This window comes from Passer domesticus, chromosome 20 (assembly GCF_036417665.1).
Source record: "Passer domesticus isolate bPasDom1 chromosome 20, bPasDom1.hap1, whole genome shotgun sequence".
In the NCBI taxonomy this organism is placed as follows: Eukaryota; Metazoa; Chordata; class Aves; order Passeriformes; family Passeridae; genus Passer; species Passer domesticus.
In genome coordinates, this window is record NC_087493.1 from 1,774,641 (window position 1) to 1,789,986 (window position 15,346).

General features: G+C 50.1%; 1 protein-coding gene across 3 annotated transcripts in view; it reads right to left on the reverse strand.

Moving 5' to 3' along the window:
* Positions 1 to 15,346, reverse strand: part of TBC1D16 (TBC1 domain family member 16) — a 31,005-nt gene that overhangs the window by 3,814 nt on the left and 11,845 nt on the right. For 2 of the 3 annotated variants that reach the window (XM_064395919.1, XM_064395917.1), the window contains 4 exons: positions 4,554 to 4,751; positions 2,451 to 2,598; positions 1,286 to 1,453; positions 320 to 468 (listed from right to left, as the gene is read on the reverse strand). In XM_064395919.1, the coding sequence (XP_064251989.1) occupies positions 320 to 468; positions 1,286 to 1,453; positions 2,451 to 2,598; positions 4,554 to 4,751 (663 nt within the window). The remainder of the gene's footprint in view (positions 1 to 319; positions 469 to 1,285; positions 1,454 to 2,450; positions 2,599 to 4,553; positions 4,752 to 15,346) is intronic. The other variant, XM_064395918.1, reaches the window with a different exon arrangement.

Sequence of the window (15,346 nt, forward strand, 5' to 3'; positions counted from 1 at the left end):
TATTTTTATGTACATTTTATTCATAAATAAATATAAGATAAAATTTCACCTTCAGTGTTCTAATCCAAGCCTTGCCTGGGAGGAGTTTCCCTGCATGGTTCTCACAGGGCTGCTCCCAGACTCCAGGTAAGGAAATGTCTGAGCTCTGTGGAGTTGGCTTCAGAGCCTCAGCAGTGCCCAACACCTCCTTCCCCATCCCTCCCGCTCCTCTACTCCAGCCTACTCCTCTACTCCTCACACAAGGATGCAGAGACTGAGGTGTCACTGTGACATCCAGCCCAAGGAAGATGAGCAGGGGAGGATGATGAGGGTCTGTTACCTTTTCTCCTGGATCTCAAAGTACTCCTTCCTCTTCTGCAGCCTCAGTGCCTCTCTCTCTTCAGAGGTGGACTCGTAGCTGTAGTAGTGCAGCAGAAAGGGCCACACCTCCCCACGGATGGAAATATCAATCCCACCAAAGAAAATGGCCTGGAAGAAGGAGCAAAAGTTATGGCTGGTACAGTTTCACATTCCCAAAAACAGCAACAGGCAACTGCCCGCTGCTGTGCTTTGGTGCCTCTGCAGTTCTTTCCTGACAAGTGACGCCTTGATTCAAGCTCCTGCAATTTGCACATGTTTAGAGGGAAAGTGCTGGCCCTCTATTCCCAGACCAGACACAAATCAGGCTCATTTCAATGTCAATAACCACCCCCGGAGAGGCTCTATGATTAACGTGTCGTTCTCATGTCACGGCTTAATCCCAAATCCTGGAGACTCTGCACTGCACTGCAAACTTCTCTCTCAGGGCCCGGGCCCCGTGCTCCCCTCAGCCAGCCCTGTTATTTCATACAGCAATCTCAGTTCATACCATCTCAGTTCATACAATCTCAGCTATTTCAACCATCTCAGCTCTTTCAGCAATCTCCTGTGCTCTCTGTGACTTGGTCACACGTTCTGCAAACACAGCAGGCACTGGGCACTTTGGTTTATTGATTCCAAACGGCAGCAGAAGTGGGACAGCTCCTCGGTCAGAGTCACAGAGTCACAGCCACCACAGAGTCACACAATTGTTAGGGCTGGAAGGGACTGTGGAGATACCCAGTCCAACCCCCCTCGCCAAGGCAGGGTAACCTAGAGCAGGGAACACAGGAACATGTCCAGGTGGAAATCCAGTCCTCCAGCCAAGGCTTCACTCAGGTCTCCATCCTCCCAAAAGCCCAGCTCTTTCCCTGGCAGGAACACAAACTCCTGCAGCTCCCCAGGGACCCGCACTCAGCACAGCAGAGAACACAGGAGAGCCCCTCACCTTCCTCAGCCTGTACTCCTCCTCCACCTGGCCGGCCTCGTTGAGGTGGTGCAGCCAGGCTGCCACGTCCAGGCGCCGCTGGGAGTTCTCCTCGGGGTGGGTCTCCGAGGAGGGCAGCTTGGGGCGCCGGATGGAGAACTGCATGCAGGTCTTCTCATCTGCAAGCTGCTGAGGGGGCACAACAAACCTCAGCTGCAGCAGGAGCCAGGGAGAGCAGCACAGTGTGAAACGCAGAGCAGGGAAACCTCTGCATGCTTCATGTAGGATTAAGCACTGAGGAGCTGCACTTGGGAAGGTTTTGTTGCCTCTTTTTTTTTTTTTTTTAATTCCAACCATTACAATAACAAGAGTGATTAGAATAATTAAAATCCACTGCGAAACAGCTTCATCTTAAAAAAAAAATAGTTTCCATTCCTCCTCCAATCTTATCCCTGACCTGAAACTGAATTAATGCTGCTTACAGCAAAACTTGCCCCTGCCAGGAATGCCTGCAATAAATTACATATGATTGGCCATATACAAAGGGATTGCTGTTAGGAGAGCGGGGAACTGCGCTGCCAGGCTCTCTGAGGGCACTCAGGATCCCAGTGCAAGGCTGCAGCTGACATTTAATTTAAAAATCAAAGGTTGCTCAATGCAAAAAGTGAGCCCATGCGACCGTAATAAGAAAAGCAGCGGGGGGCTCTGTGGGAAGGATGGAAATTTAAAAATCACTGTTTCTAATAAGCACATACAATATCTTAAACAGATAATTAAAGAGCTCTTATCACATTTGTATGTAGATTGAACAAAATATGGCAAGATGCCTTGTCAAAACATTCTCCAAACGGAATGTTATGCGTCACAAGATGGATGAAAGGCTCTGACACAATTTCCAACCTATCTCTGCAGATTTCCAGACACCTTCTGTGCCTAAAGGACAGCGCTGACCTGTCAGGTCCATCAAAATCACTAAGTAAATCTTTTGGATGATCTTTCCCCATATTCCACAGGTAGAACAGGAATGGATGCAGACAGACAAGTCCAAGAGACACCTTGAGTCCAGTTTGCATTTCCATCCTAAACACCCAGCATCTGGCAGCTTCCTGCCTGACCTGGGGACATGAACTCAAAGCCTCATTTCTCCAACACACCAACCCATGTGTGAGACACGTGGCTCAGGTACCTGGTCCTTGAGATGGGTCTCTGTGCAGTACTTCCATTGCTGAAACACCTCGGACAGTTTATCCAGGCCACCGTGGTGAAAATGGAAGATCTTGTACTGGCTCTCCCTGCTTGCCACCACCAGCTGCCCACAGGTACACGCCTCATCACTGTGGGAACAATGAGAGCAACCTGCAGGGGCCACCCAGCACCACGAGGGACCAGCAGGACCCTCGGGGAGAGACAGTGCAGAGCAAGTCACAAAGTGCAACACCGAGCTGCCCCTTAAAACAGGGCACAGAGGCAGCTTTACATCCCTGGGACTCACTGATCCTCATGGGTCACTTCAACTGAGACACTTCATGATTGTGTGACATGGTCATAGTGACAATTTTCTCCACTTGTGCCTGGTAACAGCACTATTTTTACCTTCCTTCACATGAAGGATTTAAAATTTGTCTTCCCTGGAGAAAAAACCACAGGAAGTCTGCCCCAGAAACATTAAGGCAGTACACAAAGTCAGCTCCTAGGGATGTGCAGACTTGCTCACACACAGCTCTGTCCAAAGAAACAGGGAGTGAGAGCAAAAAAAGGGAGTAAAAATGTTTTTGCAATGATTTGAAATAAATTTTGTAATAATTTGAAAGATAACTGAAGAGGCTGAGAGCAGCAAGACTCCAGAGGAGCCTGGTGAGGGGCAGGCAAAAGAAAAGGTACCATAGATAAAGATGTTTTTCATATCCCCAGGTTATTTGAAGCATTTATGGTATGACAGCTAAGAGCAACCTTTACTTTACTAAAAATAAAATCCTTTCGACTCTGTAGCTGTAATTCAGAGGCTCTCCTTGGGAAGGCTGACACTCACTTTCCTGGAGACAATTGTGCTGAAAGGCTTCCAGGTAGGATTGCAGAAATCACCTCTGCCCGGAGACCCAACATGGAGCATGCACAGCTCACACACAATTCATGATTCACATGATTCACACAGCTCACACACAATTCATACAACTCACACACAGCTCACACATAGTTCACACACAATTCACATGATTCACACAACTCACACACAGCTCACACACAGCTCGCACACAGCTCACACACAATTCTCATGATTCACACAACTCACACACAGCTCACAAACAGCTCACACACAATTCACACTATTCAGATAACTCACACACAACTCACACACAGCTCACACATAGTTCACACACAGCTCACACACAATTCATGATTCACACAATTCACACAACTCACACACAATTCACACACAGCTCACACACAATTCACACAACTCACACACAGCTCACACACAATTCTCATTATTCACACAACTCACACACAGCTCACACACAGCTCACACACAGCTCACACACAATTCACACGATTCACACAGCTCACACAGCTCACACACAGCTCACACACAGCTCACACACAATTCACATGATTCACACAGCTCACACACAGCTCACACACAGCTTACACACAATTCACATGATTCACACAACTCACACACAGCTCACACACAGCTCACACACAATTCACACAACTCACACACAGCTCACACACAATTCTCATTATTCACACAACTCACACACAGCTCACACACAGCTCACACACAATTCACACAACTCACACACAGCTCACACACAATTCTCATTATTCACACAACTCACACAACTCACACACAGCTCACACACAGCTCACACACAATTCACACGATTCACACACAGCTCACACACAGCTCACACACAATTCACACGATTCACACAGCTCACACACAGCTCACACACAGCTCACACACAGCTCACACACAGCTCACACACAATTCACACGATTCACACACAGCTCACACACAGCTCACACACAGCTCACACAGCTCACACACAATTCTCATTATTCACACAACTCACACACAGCTCACACACAGCTCACACACAGCTCACACACAATTCACACACAGCTCACACACAATTCACACAACTCACACACAGCTCACACACAATTCTCATTATTCACACAGCTCACACACAACTCACACACAGCTCACACACAATTCACATGATTCACACAACTCACACACAGCTCACACAGCTCACACACAGCTCACACAAGGATCCAGTACCTGAAGAAAAGGCGAAGGGATCTCATTTGTCCCAGGTCTACTCTGAAGACACCACACACCTGCTCGAGAGCAAATACCTTCTGCTGTTCATCCCATCTGCTGCTCTGCGTTTGCCCATTGTTCTCCTGGGACTGGGCACTGGTGTCCAGGCTGGAGGCAGAGCTGGTGGAGCAGGTCATGCGATTGTCACACGTGTCCCTGTGGACAGAGTGTGGGGGCAAAATCCCCATCAGCCATGGGAGGCTGTGGGTACATGCAACAATCACAGATGCTCCATGTTAAAAACCTTTAGCCAGAGTTCTGAAGCTGGCATTCATTCACCAACTGCATTATTTTCATTTATATCAATCCCCAACATCCCAAAAAGCATCCTGCTTTTGGCCTTTTCCTAAAGTTCTTGCAGGTAGAACTGGGGAGAGCCAAACTCATTCCTCATAACACCAACTTTTGAGAAGGTAAAATGAAGAAGCTCAAGCAATGCCCTCAGTGTCCAGCTCAGCCACTCCACATCAGGATGGGGACAGGAGGAATGAGAACATTCCAACAGCAGCATGGACCTGAGATCTCATCTGGGAAATTGCCTCTTTGACCAGTAAGATCCAAAGGTGTTTCCCCTGAACTTGAGTTTCTCATTACACCTCTGCAAGAGGACCTGCCAAGACTGGATTCATGTCTATAAACTCTAGACAAATGGTTTCCACCTGCAGTCTTGAACCTTGGCAGAGTTAGGATTGGGAAATCACACCTGAACTCTTCAATCCACCATAAAGTAGAGAAAGTCAACCCAACCCTTTCCCAGTCCACCCCAGATCTCTAGCTTTAAACGTAAACTGAGTTCAAACTCAAAAAGCCCCCATTTCCCCACCAGCCCCCATCCCAAAGGAAAAATATCAGTGCTTTGGGAATTAAGTGAATGTGAAACTGTGACCCCTTGGCTCGTAAAAAGGCCAATGCACGTGAACAATCTCGGCGCGGGCTCTGAATGGGCTCTGCTGTGAAATTGGGGTTTGCCAGACAAGGCCCGGAGCAGGTACAAAGCAGCCCCCTGCAAGGCCACTTTATGTGGTTTTCTAATCCTCTTATCCAACAATGTGGGCACTGAAGGCTGGAAATCACACACTCAGCATGCACTTCACATCCGTGTGCCTCCCGCGCCTGGCTCCAGGGCCTCTTCCCCAGGAGCAGCAGAGCCCGGCGGGCCAGGGCAGCACATCCTGAGGGACAGGGCTCTGGACAGCCCAGCCTGCTGGGGGCATTTTCATCCCAGCCCTGCTCCAGAGTGTGGCTCAGCTCCCCCAGCCCCTTCCTGCTCCTGTGGCACTGGAGGAGACCAAGGCTGGTTGACTCTGGCTAAAGGAGCAGCTTTGTGGATCTCTGGGAAGTTCTGCTGTTCCGGTTTTTGGAAAGAAAGCAGCAAAGCAGAACTCACACTCGGGCCATTTGGAGGATGAGGACTCAGAAGGGATGTGGCAATAAGGGTCACACATCCAAACTCACTCCAGGTTAGAAGGATACATTTGACCACAGGCACAGCTGCACACCATCCCTTGCCTTGGGGATTTTTCCATGAAGATTGTACTGGCCTTTATGAAAAATCAAGCATTACTTTCTGATAAGGTGGCAAAATGTAACACTTTCTGAAACACTGAGTATCTAACATTAACACAGATGTAACAAGAGTCCTGGTACAAGACACTTGGGCTGGACTGCCTGCTAGGAGCAGCTGGTATTTATGGAGCAACACTTCATAACAGCCACAGCTGGTTACACAGGATTTTCCTGGAAGAGATGACTCAAACTAACTCCAAGATTAAGCAGAGGCAACCCATTTTCTAAAACTCTTGCAAAGAGGAGCTGGTCAGCATGGCAAAAGGGCTGGAGGATGGGTTGGTGTGAGGATCATGCAGGTCCTGGTCACAGAGGTCCACATGCCAGATCTTCAAGAACATCATCTGAAATGACCAGCAGAAATGTCCAGAGAACTGCCAAGAAATGAGTTACCACTAGAGCTGGCTTTGATGCTGGGCATTCCGTAGCTCCTCAGTGCAGCACGGCATTTCCAGCTGCAGATCTCTGTGCTCCAAACCCCAAATCTGCCCCAGATGCAGCAGCAGCCAGCTGAGACCCGCGGGCAGGAGAGGCCGGGCACAGTCCTGGCACTGGGGGAACCTCCGGAAATGCTTCTCCAAGACAAATGTTTACAGTTCCCATGCAGCCACCGGCGACAAGCTCGCACACGCATGCCAGGCACGGCAGCTCCCGTGTCAGGGGTTCAGCCCTTGCAGGCAGCAAGAAGCACCAGGGCTGAGCAGAGTGCCCCAGCCTGCGCAGCCCGGGGAAATTCCGATGTTCTCACTGATGCAGAGGGGGAAATCTGAAAGAGACACCTGCGCCCTCCCTGCCCTTCACAGGGGTCAATGGACACAAACATTTGCACTCAGGACAGATCAGAGACAGAGCCACCTCGTGCTGGTTCTGGCTGAGTCACCGGGGAAATTCGGAAAAAACCCCGCACCGTGTCTAAAATTACTTTTTCCTGTACATATTGATTGAAAAAAAAATTGAAAATACTGTAATCTCTGGATTACTTTTAAATAAAATTTTAATATTGAGATCATTCTGTAGGTCACTAACAACAAGCAGTATGATCTCTGCTAATTTTGTGGGGTTTGGGGAGTCCTCTAACCAGGCACTCGAGATAGACAAATGCAGGGGAAGAGTTTATTGTTTATCAGACTATTCTACCTGTTGGATGAGGAATTTATCCCAGAGCACCCCATAAAAGCAGGAGTTGAAGCACTGCAATGCAAATAGCCGGAGGAACATTCCAGAGAGACTTTGGGTTGTGGGATCCAGGAAAAACAGAGCACCAGCTAGTACACAGCACTGGTCAGCAAAACAACAAGTGCAGTGGGGCATGGGAACAAAAGGGACAGGTTAAAAAATCAAGGAGGGTTAGAAAACCTGGGTCAGGAAAATCTGGGCCATGTTCATGTGTTCAGTTCAAGAAGGTCATGGAGGGGCTGGAGTGTGTCCAGGGAAGGGAATGGAGCTGGGGAAGGGGCTCAGCCTGGAAAAAAGGAGGCTCAGGGGGGACCTTCTCATTCCCTGACAGAAGAGTGGAGCCAGCCAGGGGGCAGGCTCTGCTCCTGGGGAGCAAGGGACAGAACAGAAGGAAACAGCCTCAAGTTGTGCCAGGGGAGGGTCAGGTTGAAAAATTCTTCATGGAAAGGGCTGTCAGACATTGGTACAGGCTGCCCAGGGCAGTGGTGGAGTCCCCACCGCTGGAAGGATTTAACAGCCATGGGGATGTGGCACCTGGGGAGATGGTCAGTGGTGGCCTTGGCTGTGCTGGGGAAATGATTTGACTCGTTGATGTCTGAGGGCTTTCCCAACCCAAACGTTCTGTGATTCTGGGATTCCACTTCAGCCTTTTGCCCTCAGCCAAGTCCCACCACTCTTGTCTCAAATACATCCCATTCCTGACAGGGAGCAAGAACAGGGGCTGAGGTATTTTCTCCACTCAACAATCAACTACAGCAGCCAACCATATCCAAATTCCTGGAGCTTTTGTAGCCCCAAGGAGCCACCATTCCCCTCCCACCCCATGGGACCTCTTGCACACCCCGCTGAGGAGCTCAGGTGAGACTCAACCTGCAGCAATGGGACTCAACTCACTGTTCCAAAGCCCTGGAACACACCTACGGCACAGAGAGAGCTAAACCCAATTATTATTTCTGTTCCAGAGACCTGCCCTGATTACCTGGGAAGCCAATTTCAGCAACAAAGACCTAATAACTCATTTTACAATGTGATGTGACAAATATAATTACGAGAGAGAAAGGGGCTGAAGGCTGCAGCCGTGATGTGGCAGTTACCCAAGCTGTCAGCCTGCACCACCTGATTCCCAGCGAGCCTCCTGCCAGAGCCAAGCCCTGCTGCTGGAGCTGGCTCTCCATCACCCCGGCGCTAACGCACGCTGTCACTAATAACAGCTCCCACAGCCCCAGCATTCCTGCACGCCGGCTTGGGACCATCATTTACAGACAATGAGTATCATCATAATGTATGAGCATCCATGTAATGGGAATTACATGCCCCTTTTCCTCCCCAGGGGTTAGCATTTCTCTGTTTCTCCACTATTCCCCACAGGCACTGACCTTCTGGGTTCCTCTTCTTCCCAGCAAGGTGAAACAGCTCCTGGCAGCATCAGCTGCTAAGACAGACAGCTTCAAACAAATAATCCGCCAAGAAAAGTTTAAAGCTATCCTGAAATGCCTAAAAATTTAGTGCAGTGGCTGTACAGAGTAAGGTAATATTGAGCATCTGGAACCCAAATCCATTGTTCTGATAAAAAATGTGTCCTTGACAATATACATATATTATAGACTGAAACGTGCTGAATTCAGTGACACAAAAGACATGCAAAGGAAACCAGATTGGTAATTTAGGATTAAAAAAGAGATGCTGAAATGTGTCTGCTTGCTCTGCAGAACAGGGCTGGAAGGACATTCACAGAACAGCACCAGCTTCCCACGGAGCGTGGCACACAGAGCCAGCCATGGCAGGGAAATGCTGCTGTCACATTCTGACCAGCACAGGCGAGTAACCAGGTTAAGAACTTTCACCCTTTGGCTGAAAACATTTAGAACTTGAAGTTTCTGTGCCTCAGAGAACCTGAACAGAATCGATTTCCATTGACCACGGTGACTGGGGAACAAGGTGTTAGATAGCCTGGATTTAGAAAGCCTAGGCAGGATTTCTAAAATTAAATGTCAAAGCATCCTCATGTGGAAGCATTTCTATACATCTGCAAACACCCGGGAAACAAATCTAACAATTCCTCCTATTTGCTGGGGAAACCTGGGAAAAACTACTCAGGCTGTTACAGTACAAAGTACACGGATATCAACATGCACTTTCCAAAAGCTTGTTCCACAGGCTTTCCATTGATCTGTTTGCTTTCAAAACATAAATTTCCCCACGTTGAACTGCACTAAATGCTATTTAGTAGCTAATTAACTTTCTGTGCTGAAAACCTCCTGTAATTGCACTTCTTTCACCTTTTTGAGCCCGTGTCCCCCGGGGAACCCAAGCTGTCCTACGGCATTTGTTCTGCTCATTTCTATCTCACAGGCACAAGTTCCTCCCTGACACCGGGCTGCCAATCACGGCGGCAGAGGTCACTGGAGACCAAATTAGGAGCACTCTGCCTCTGACAAACTTGCTTCGCTTAGCTTGTTGTAAAGGGAAAATAAACAGTTACGAAAAATAATTGTATCCTTTCAAGCAGGGCACCGGGAAGCAGATCCAAGCGCTTGTCCAAGTCAGCGCATTGTTGTTAGTCACTCCTCGCATTCCTGTTATTAACAACACCCGAGGAACAGGCTGTTTACGTCTCAAAAGTGCTGGAGTCCCTCCCTCCCTCCCCTCGGACCGAGCAGAGGGTCCGTGCCCAGAGCCTTGTTCAGGGACTCCTCAGGCACCCTCTGACCTTGGGCTGAAACAGCAAGTTCACCGTCAGGGACGGGGCTGGGAATTAACAACAGCTCTGCCAACGCCAGCCTGACAAATAAACCGCTGTAACACGGCGAGGGACTCGCGGAAACCCGATTATGCAGCTCTGCCTTCTGACGGGCGTAATTGGTTTGTCCTTGAGAAATAAAGATCAAACCGATTTGTTCTGCTTTACGGGGCTACGGCAATCTGTGTTCCCAGCCTGCCTTCCCAGAGCTTCCCAGCACCTGGCACAGGTAGAACACGGATTTCCATCCCAGACATTGGTGACAGCGGTGGCTGGGGGCACCCACCATCCTGCCCTGGGCTGAGAAGGGTGAAAGCCTCCCCACACTGGGGCTTTGTTGCTCCTCATTCATGCCTCCAAGCCCTCGAGGCCGGAGGGGAAGCTGAGTGATTCCAGCCAGCAAGGGGGCATTAGGAAAACAGCCCCGCGGCCTCCAAAGGGTCCCCCCAGTGCTGGAGTTAAAGCAAAAGGAGAACAAAACAAACCCAGAGTTCTTGAGTTCATTATTTTTGAATGTAAATGGAAAAGGCAAAAAAATAAGCAGAAGTTTGTAGTGAAGTAATGGGTGTTTTAATCTCTTTTCCCCAAAGCCTGGAATGTGATACACATCTAGCTCCAGCTAGGAGACAAACAACCTGCTTTCACAGCTGACACTTCCACACAGGTGTAGCTGCTCAGGTAAACCCAACTGAGGTTTTTCTGCTTTCCTCTGTGACTTCTTGTTGCAGGGAGAGAGAGGGCGCAGAATGAGCGGTTTGATGCTTAGGAATAAAATACACACAGCTCCGAGCAGCCAAACACAACAAATCACTTAGAGCCGAGCGGACACTCCTCAAGGATGCAAATGTTACCTTCAGTTTAAGGGAGGAAAATGTTCCAGAAGCTCAGTGGTGGATTTTTATAATCCATACAGAGAAGGGGCACCTCATGCCTGGGCTTACACTCATTAATAAATCAATCGAAATGCAACACTTAAAAAAAAAAATTCCTTAGATGGAAAAAGTGATTTCTCAGCAAAGCCCGAAAAAGAATGTTTGCTTTTCAGCCCATTCCAGTCTGGAGAAGGAGACCTTTCTTCCCCATGTTTATTTTATTTTTAAAATCAATGGATTATTTTGCTTTTTTTCCTTTCAGTTCAATCCATGCAAAAATAAAATTCTCCCCTAATTATGCTAATTATAATCAAGCCTTCAAACCGCTGCTCCTTTGAAAGACCTGCCGATTACCTTTGTTCTTATATTCCTGGCTCGAAGCAGTGAACTGGGAATTTCAGGGGGACATTTTAGTGGCAAAGTTAACCAACTCCCCGGACTCTGCTGCTGCCCCAGCATGAGCTGAGCCGGCACCACCCAGGGAGGATTTCACTGTTTCCACAAGACAATGCAGATTTCCCAAGGGAAGAGCTTGCTTCAAGTAGCAGAAAAGGGAGAGGAAAGAGGAGCGCTGCCTAAAAGCATGTTCCAGAGTTATTGTAAATGCCTAATGCTGGGATAATTGCGAGGCCCGAGCCAAGGAGACAGAGGCCGTGCAGATTTATTTGCATATACTGTGGTGCTTTGGAGGGGACATGCTCTTTATTTTGATTCACTTAACGCAATTCCTCCCTCACAAAGCTGTGGATACCTGCCAGTGCCATTTATCTCTGCTCTCCATTCAGATTTCTGGGCGTTGCGATTGTATAAATAAATAACAGAAGAAATGCAAGAAAATCCAGGGAAAAGGTGAAAGCAGCCCTGGGGAGAAGGACTGGGGGGTGCTGGTCATGTCCTGGCCGTGTGTGCTGGAACCAGAACCCCCCTGAGCCTGGGCTGAGCCCAGCGTGGGCAGCAGGGACAGGGATTGTCCCCTCTGCCCCTCAGGTCAGACCCCACCTGCAGAGCTGCCCCAGCTCAGGCAGCACCTGGAGCTGCTGCAGAGCCCAGAGGAGGCTCCAGGATGGTGCCAGGGATGGAGCAGCTCTGCTGGCAGGAAAGGCTGGCACAGCTGGCATTGCCCACCTGGGCAGGAGAAGCTTTGGGGTGAGCTCGGTGTGGCCTTGCAGGGCCTGAAGGAGCTGACAAGAAACGTGGAAAGAGTCAATTTCCAAGGGATGGAGTGCCAGGACAGAGAGAATTGGTTTCAAACTGAGAGTAGATTTAGATCAGATATTAGGAAGAAATCTTTCCCTGTCAGGGTGGGCAGGCCCTGGCACAGGGTGCCCAGAGCAGCTGTGGCTGCCCCTGGATTCCTGGCAGTGCCCAAGGCCAGGTTGGACATTGGGGTTTGGAGCAGCCTGGGACAGTGTGAGGTGTCCGTGCCATGGCAGGGGTGGCACTGGATGGGGTTTAATGTCCGTTTGCACCCAGACAATCGCACGGCCCCGAGATCTCCCGCCTCGGCCGCGCTGAGGGGAGCGGGGGCGGCACCGGGGGGCACCGCTGGGCACAGCGCGCCCCCTGGCGGCGCGGCCGCGCCACCCACCGGGCCCGGCCCCGGCCCCGGGCACCGGGCACGGCCCCGGCCCCGGGCACCGGGCACCGGTCACGGCCCCGGCCCCGGGCACCGGTCACGGCCACGGCCATCGTCACAGGCCATGGTAGCGACCCACGGTCACCGGCCACGAAAAAGCCACGGCAGCCACAATGCACAGCTCCACAGAAAGCCACCACAGGCCTGCCCACGGAGCCGTGTCCGAAGCAGGGCTTCAGGCCTTCCCCAGCGTCCTGAGCAGACCTGAACCACGGCCGGTGCCCCAGGGGACAGAGGGGACCCTCCGTGTCCCCTCTTGCTCCCGCTGCCTGCCCCCGGATCTCCCTCATGGGGACCACCCACTGTCGCTGCCTCCCGACATCCCACATAAAGAGCCTCATGGACCCCCTCAGCCGCAATTCCCGATCCCAAGTTAGCTGTCACTATTTTCTTCCAACGAAATCTGGCAGCAACCCAACAGAGGGAAGAAACAAACCTGCTATAATTAATGTTCTTGCTGTTCAAATATTTATATAAAGCAAGATAGAGCCGTATGCCTCTGCAATCTCTTGGATCTGTCCAACCTGCTCAGCTTTGCAGCCGGGAACAACTTTAATTGATTACACAGTGCTGCTGACGGCTCAGGCCAGCTCCCCTTCCCAGTGCCCGGCTCCATACAGACCACCCCTGCCTTAGGGAAGCTTACACTGACCCCACAACGCAAACAGAAGAGATCAAGGACTATCCTTCTGATGGAAGAAGGATTTGTGGATGTTTTTGCCCGGGCATGGGTTTGGGTACAAATAGAATTAGGAGCTTCGCTGTCTTACATCATAAGTGGCACCAGTTCAGGCAAGTCCTAGGGAACTGAAGCCTGGACCAGGTACCCACCTCGCTCCTCCCCAGGGCTGAATTAATTCAAAACTGAGATGCTGCAAGAAGTTACAGGAGATTTTAAAGTCTGTGACCAATTCCCCTGGTTCCAATATAATCACTTCTGTTACAACAGCGATGAATTCCCAATCTCTTGATGACTCCAGAGCTCCTGCCAGTTCACTCTAATTTCAGCTCATTTCCCTTATAATTTTGTCTCCTGTTTTTGCTGCAGAGGTCGAAATGGCTCTCAGCCCTTCAGGTGAGCTGCCAAAACAAGATGATGCAATGCCTGCGCTGCTCCCACCGGCTCCTGGAGCAGCTCATTTACTGATGAGCTCCTGGGAAGCGACTTAACAACAGGATGTGCAACACATCCGTAAAAATTGCATCAGCTGCGACGCCAAAGGAGTCTTTCCCTGTGCTGTGAGCTTCGCCTGGGCTGTCTGTGATCGATCTGCCATATGAATTCATGTCTGCTGAAGAACATGAGAACTCACCATCATCCACCTCCATTATGACAGTGTTTCGTTATTTTTATTACTGCCTGCTAAAACGATCGATGCCTCATGAAAGATGTTTCCTTCCTGCATTGATTCCACCTTGGCCACGTCGCTTCTGCTGGTCCTTTCCAGCCTGAGCCGTGGGAGCACTGCTGGCCTCTGTCCCAGCACCTCTGGGGCTGCTTGTGGAGCTCCAGCCTCTGGTCAGATGTTGCCCCAAGCTCCACTCATACAATTCCAACACTGAGGTCCTCAGTCCAAATTTTGACTGTATTGGCCAACATCCCACAGTGAAGTGAGTGAAGGAACCAACACCAGTGTGTGCATCTCCTCTTCAGCACTGCTGTGGTGCCTGTCAGGTATCAGCTATTGCAGTCGGGGAGTGAAAAGCCTCTGAGCACCCATGAAAGCTCCTGCTATCCAGGGATCACTCTGGCTCAGCACAAACCCCACCCCAAACCAAACCCCACTCACAGAGCACTAAGTGCTTCCAGAACTGACTGTATAGATCTGATGTCATGGTCAGTTCAATAACTCCAGCAGCATCAGTGGATGGACATTACAGAAGTGTCAGATGCTGTTTGGTTGTCTGGATGTAACAAAAGCCTTTTAGTTTCAATTTACTGCTGGGGAAAATGGAAGCAGAGGAATTTCCCAAGGCAGCAGCGAGCCAGAGCTGGGCACAGAGAGCAGCTGCCCTGAACTTGTGTCCTTCAGGCCACAAGGCAAACATTTCCTGACAGCCAACAAACAACGGGGACAGGGGAGGGAAGGGACAGAACGGAATGATTTTTATTTCCAGCATTCCTCCTTTTCCACAGAAACACACACCCTGACAAAGCTGCCATCAGTGCAAGTTTTCCCCACACCAGCTGCCTCCTGCAGGAACCACGTGCTGGGAGCACTAAGGGGTCCCCAAAGTTAAGAAGGACACAAACCCCAGGACAGTGAGGCCACCTTTCCTTGAGGCATGAGGGCACTCTGCAGCAGTGTGCCAGGCTGGTCTAAAGACAGAAGCAGGAGTGTGCATGCTGGTGCTGGGACACTCCCATTGCTCCCAGCCCAAGGAATTGTGTAAATGGGAGGAGGATGCATCAATCGCTGCGTGGGACCTCTGGCAGCCTGTCAAACTGAGAAGCAAAGAGGAAAAAAAAAACAATGGATACGTTTTTATTTCCTTATGTTCTACCAGGCAAGTTGGTGACTGGCAACTGACTTACTCGTTGTGCAACTCCAGGGCTCCCCAGCCCACCTCCCTCCCTCCTCCTTGTCCTGCACACACTGCAGTGTTTGTGGCTCCCTCACGCCCAGGTGGCCAGGCCACCTCCTCAGGGACACCCCAAGAGGCAGATGGGACTCGTGACTCCTGGTCACACACAAATTCTGTCAAGCAGCTCGCTGAGCCCCTGATCTCATCTGATCCAAGTGTACCTGTACAAACCAAT